Here is a 6,025-nt window from a genome sequence, read left to right on the forward strand (position 1 = left end):
AAGGTACTCCATTAAGAATTTTCATGTTTTTGAATGAATATGCGAATATTGATATGTTCTTTCCCTGCATGAACCGTCATTCAGCATTTAATTTACATCATACAAAAGGATAAACATAGAATTATCATGGAATAAGTATATCAACATACATGGACTACAATAAAGCATAAAATTAGTAACATATGATCTAAAAATAAAATGATAGACGACGTTATTGTTCTTCTCGTTCACGCTGGTGCCATTGATTGAATTCGTTTAACAATTCATTGATTCGATCTAAAAACGAATCATCGATATTAGCAGGAGTTTGACTATTCCCAAATCCCTGAGTGTTAGTATTTTGTTGTGTTCCCAATCTAAAATCCCCGAAGATTGTCCTTCCTTCATGCTCACCTGCACTGTCGTGCTCATCCCTACACTGTTGCTGTTGGGACTCGATATGTGAATAATATGGTTGGGATAGGGTGGCCTCAGAATCATCATCTCTCTCATTTTCTCTTTGAATAATATGGATTAAAAAAAAAAAAAACAAATTTTTAAAAAAATCGATCATGGATTAAAAAAAAAAAATCACAAATTTTCAAAAAATTCTATCATGAATTACAAAAAAAAAATCGATCATGGATTAAAAAAAAAAAAAAAACATAAATTTTCAAAAAATTCAATCATGGATTACAAAAAATTCGATCATGGATTACATAAAATTCGATCATGGATTACAAAAAAAAAAAAACAAAAAATTCAATCGTGGATTACAAAAGAAAAAAAAAACAATTTGATCATGGATTGCAAAAAATTCAATCATGGATTACAAAAAACTCTATCATGGGTTACGAAAAAAACAAAAAACAAAAAATTCGATCATGGATTACAAAAAAAAAAACAAACATTTCGATCATGGATTACAAAAAAAAAACAAACATTTCGATCATGTATTACAAAACATTCGATCATGGATTACAAAAAATTCCATCATGGGTTACAAAAAAAAAAAAAAAACAAAAAATTCGATCATGGGTTACAAGAAAAAAAAACAAACATTTCGATCATGGATTGCAAAAAATTCGATCATGGATTACAAAAATTCTATCATGGGTTACAAAAAAAAAAAAAAACAAAAAATTCGATCATGGATTACAAAAAAAAAAAAAAAACAATTCGACCATATATTACAAAAAAATCGATCAAGTATTACAAAAAAATCTATCATGGATTACAAAAAAAAAAAAAAAAAAAAAAAAAAAAAAAAAAAAAAAAAAAAAAAAAAAAAAAATCCGTATGGGACTCGTCGATTTATTGTACGGACTCGCCGATTCCGTACAGTGAATCTGCGAGTCACTATACAGAATCGTCCGATTCGATCTAGAACCGGACAATTCCCGTCTTTTTCGTCGATTCGATCGGTCCATGGCGATTCCCGAATTTAACCGAGCAAGTCCGATTCGACTCGACGTTTTTTTAAACACCGCTCCAAAGTGATATGTCAAGGGAGATTTAGGTCCCTACCCTTTTGGTGAGAGACCATTATGCCTTGTTTACTTGTAATAGAAAACAAGCTTATAAAAATAGGTTCTCTTCAACTTTCGTGCAGTATTTTTGTCTTACTTGCCATTAAGAGCACATGTAAAGTTGGCTCTCATGATTTTCGTGTTTCCTTAATATGTTGTTTAGACCGTATTTAGTAGAAATCAAAGAAATGCAAATTTTCAGTTTGGATTGTTTGGAATATTTTTTTTATTGGAAATACAAATCCTTTTTTTCTCTCAAACTTTTGAGATACTTTCTCTATCGAAAGTTTTTTCTAAAAATTTAATACACTCTTTAAAATACTTAAAATTTGAAATAGTTTATATCTCTAAAAATTTTTAGATAGTTTCTCTCTTTCAAAATTTTATATACTTTCTCTCTAAAAGTTTGAGATACTTTCTCTCTTTAAAACTTAAAATTTGAGATAGTTTCTCTCTATGAAAATTGAGATAGTTTCTCTTTTTAAACAATTTCAGGTAGTTTATCTTTTTAAAATATAATATAGTTTCTCTTTCTAAAAAAATAGGTACTTTCCCACTCTAAAATTTGATATAGGTACTTTTTTTAAAATTTTAAGATGTTTTCTTTCTCTAAAACTTAAATTTTAACATAGTTTCTCTTTAAAACTTTCATGTAGTTTTTCTCTCTAAAGTTTTAATATACGAAACTCTCTAAAACTTAAAATTTGAGATATTTTCTCTATCTAAATTTTTTCAAATAGTTTCTCTCTCTAAAAAATTTAGGTATTTTTTCTATCTAAAATTTGATGTAGTTCTTCTTATAATTTTAAGATATTTTCTCGCTCTAAAACTTAAAATTTAAGAAAGTTTTTCTCTCTAAACTTTTCAAGTAGTTTTTTTTTAAAAAAATTTAATATATTCTCTCTCCAAAACTTAAAATTTGAAATAATTTCTCTTTAAATATTTGAAGTACTTTTTTCATCTAAAATTTGACATAGTTTCTCTTTCTTAAGTTTTAAAATATTTTCTCTCTTTAAAACTTAAAACTTGAGATTGTTTCTCTCTCCGATGAAACGGGACCAAACAATCAGGATATGCAAACAAGACCCTAGGCTGCTCATATGTCTCCCGATAAGAAATAAGGTCAATCATAATAGAAAGCAAATCAATCCGGCTTCTCATTTCCCTAAAACGATAACACCTTGAACCACCATCCTCCCTGACCTTTAAACTCTGATCTCTCAAAAATCAGGAAAACAAAAAGCAAGAACAAGTTCATCAAGCAAAAGAACCAATCACTCATAATAGCATTCTCTTCTCATTTTGAAAGAAAGAGAGATCCCTTAATAATATTTTCGAAAAAAAGAGAGAGAGAAATCCCTTACCCATCTCTCTCCTCACCACAAAACTTGAAGAAAGGAACAAAGACCCCAACGACTGGTTTCAGTATTGAAATCCATCTAACGCAAAAACTAGTTGCTTTTCTTCTCCTTGCCCTTGCCCTCACCCTCACCATGAGCATTATATTGCTTCTCATGAAAATTCAAGAAAAGCAGCAAAAGAGAGGCATTGAACACAGCATTGAAGCCCCAAGCCCCAAGTCCCTTGCACCCTTCATCTATCCAAAAATGCATCACCAGCATCACAATGGAGGCACAAAAACTGAACACAAACTGCAGAATCTGAGCCAGGGTCACAGCCCTCTTCCACTTGGGCGCAAACCCAACACTGCACAAGAAATAGTATGAATACATGAATGTGTGCACCAGTCCATTGGTCACAAGTGCCACCACCATGAGAGACTGCACTTGCTCCAACCAGAGATAGCACATAACAACCACCAGGGCATGGTGGTACACGTGCAAGAAGGTGATGGGCCTCTTCTTCAAGACTATAATGAGAGTGTCTGTGAACTCGTAGATTTTGGAGAGGTAAAAGATGTAGGCCCAAAAGAAGACCGGGCCTTGGGGCTTGGTGCTTTGGGGGAAGCAGAAGAGCCAGGCGTGGGAGAGGGAGTGGAGGGAGATGTGGGTACGAGCGGAGAGGGCGGCGGAGAGGGCCAAGAGGAGGGAGAGGGAGGAGAGAGAGAGGTTGTGAATTGGGATGAGGAGAGAGAGGGGTTTGAGGGGGGGTTTGAGTGTGCGCATGAGGAGGTGGAGGAGGGAGGTTAGAGAGAGATAGAGGAGGACTGTGGTGGCCACAAAGAGAGGGGAAGAGCCTGGGGTCTGCTCGGAGCTCCACTCGAATTTCCTCATCGATGGGTGCTCGTAGAGCCACTGAATTAGAGACGCCATTGTTGCTTCTGTGTGTGTGTTGTTCTCAGAGAGAGAGACGAGTATTATTTTTCTTTGGATTTGGTTTGGGTTGCTGGGATGGGGGACTGAAAACGTTTTTTATGCGTTTCCAATTCCAGCGAGAGAGAGAGAGAGAGAGAGAACGTTTTTTAGGGCCACAACTGGTGGGTAGATATCGTGTGAAGGATAGAAAAGAAGTAAAAAGGCCTTAGGTTCGAATCCTCTTCCAAAACAATTATTTTTTTTTAATGGGGCAAAAAAATTTACAGAGCTTATGAGTAGAAATTTTAAGAAAGGGGCTCGGTGATAAAAGTGGCACCCCTTTATCTTATCTAGTTATCGTGTTGTACTTTTCAATCCTGCTGCTTCAATGTTGGTGTCATCCTTAATGAATTATAAAAAAAGAAAAAAAAAAAAAAAAAAATCGAGAAAAGAATAACGAGAGAAAGCATATGTTTATTCTTGTCAAACAAGAGAAAGTATATGCTACTTTCTTTAATCTTTTGTTGCCGCTGAACCACCAAGATGAAAAGTAGATTTTCAGCCTCAAGGCATATTCGGATTTGTCCCAATTAATATATTCGTTCTCCACAGTAAGTATGAAATTGATCAAATCATACCTATGGTTTGAACTACTACACATTTCAACCGTATACTTTACTCTAATTTCAAATATCACATCATTTATTCAATCAAGTAGCCCAATGACATCATTATGGGTGATAAGGACCAAGTGGCTTTTTTTTGAAAAAAATAACAAGAAAAACCAACAAATTCTCTCTTCTTCTAGAATGGCAACCTCAATTTCCAGCAAGAAAGAAAATAGTATTTTTCATCGATTAACCTTTTGAAATGTGCGTACAACCCCCCTCTATACAGCCATCAAATCTTCTTAAAATTCAATTAGCAACTCTTAAGGAAACTATCTTAATAAATAGCTCTAACCAAATAACAATTAATTGAATTAATTCAAAATAAGAAACTAACTTGACTCCTACCATATAGCCCTTGATGCATATTCAACCTTACCAAAACATGCACCTACCATTTCTTGCCCCCTTGAAATCAACCTTGTCCTCAAAAATGAAAGTCTGGATAAGGATACTTTTTTTTTAGCTGATGCCAAATTTCCCATGTTGCATCAGCAGGGTCCATGTTAGACCATTGCACTAAAACTTCTGCCACAGCTCGATTTCTTCGATTGACTAGCCTGCAGTCCAAGATTGCGATAGGCTCAAGATTGAATGTTCCGTTTTCATCAATCTCAAGCAAGTTGGCGTGCCTAACAACTCGATCCCCTAACTTATTTTTGAGGCAGGATGCATGGAACACTGGGTGTACATGAGACCCATCGGGCAATTGCAACTTGTATGCCACATTCTCAATTCACCGAATGACAAGAAAGAGGCCATAATATCTCAAAGACAGCTTCATGGCATGGCGAACTACCACCGTGGACTGTCGATAAGACTGTAAACGAAGATACTAGGTCTCCAACTTCAAATTCGCATTCCGAACGATGACGATCTGCTTGCTGCTTTGTACAATTTCAAGCCCCTTCCAAATTCTTTTTCAAAAGCCAGAAAATAACCTCTCAAGCTAACAAATATCTATCCACAACATCAACATTAGTAGCTCATGTGACATAAGGTACCACTGCCGGAGCTGGCTGGACATAAACCACCTCATATGGAGACATCCGGGTGGATGTGTGAGTTGTGGTGTTATACCCCCACTTTGTTAACAGCAGCCACTTAGTCCAATGCTTGGGTTTGTCCCTAGAGACATATCGCAAATACGTCTCGAGACAGGGATTAACCACTTCCATCTAGCCGTCAGTCTGCGGATGATACGACGAGCTCATCTGTAGCTGTATCCCTTGTAGCCGAAAGAGTTCTTGTCAAAATCGACTAATAAAGACAGGATCATGGTCACTAATGATGGACCTTGGCATCCCATGTAACTTGAAAATGTTGTCTAGAAAAGCTTGTGCGAGAAATGATTGAAGTTGGTATTGTTCAACCTAGTGCAAGCCCATACGCCTCATGGACCCTACTAGTTTGAAAGAAGGATTAAGGAAACTATTCTAACAAATAACCTTACCAAATAACAACTAACTAATTGAATTAATTCAAAGTAACAAACTAACATGATTCTTACCATTTAGGCCTTAATGCATATTCAACCTTACCAAAACGGGCACCTAACAAGGGTAAAATTTATCAAATCTCAAAATGTTATACA

At 35.4% G+C, this 6,025-nt stretch overlaps 1 protein-coding gene across 1 annotated transcript; it reads right to left on the reverse strand.

Moving 5' to 3' along the window:
• Positions 1–2,643: 2,643 nt before the first annotated feature.
• LOC18435822 (fatty acid elongase 3-like) lies at positions 2,644–5,777 on the reverse strand. The gene has a single exon (XM_020668206.2). It carries the CDS (start codon positions 3,779–3,781, stop codon positions 2,960–2,962), a length of 822 nt encoding a protein of 273 aa, XP_020523865.1. The 5' UTR covers positions 3,782–5,777; the 3' UTR covers positions 2,644–2,959.
• Between the last annotated feature and the right edge of the window lie 248 nt (positions 5,778–6,025).

Source organism: Amborella trichopoda, chromosome 4 (genome assembly GCF_054954075.1).
Source record: "Amborella trichopoda isolate Santa Cruz 75 chromosome 4, AtrichopodaSantaCruz75HAP2 v2.0, whole genome shotgun sequence".
Taxonomy (NCBI): Eukaryota; Viridiplantae; Streptophyta; class Magnoliopsida; order Amborellales; family Amborellaceae; genus Amborella; species Amborella trichopoda.

Coding starts and splice junctions, on each gene's coding strand:
- LOC18435822 (XM_020668206.2), bottom strand. CDS start 3,781: ATGGCGTCTCTAATTCAGTGGCTCTACGAGCACCCATCGATGAGGAAA.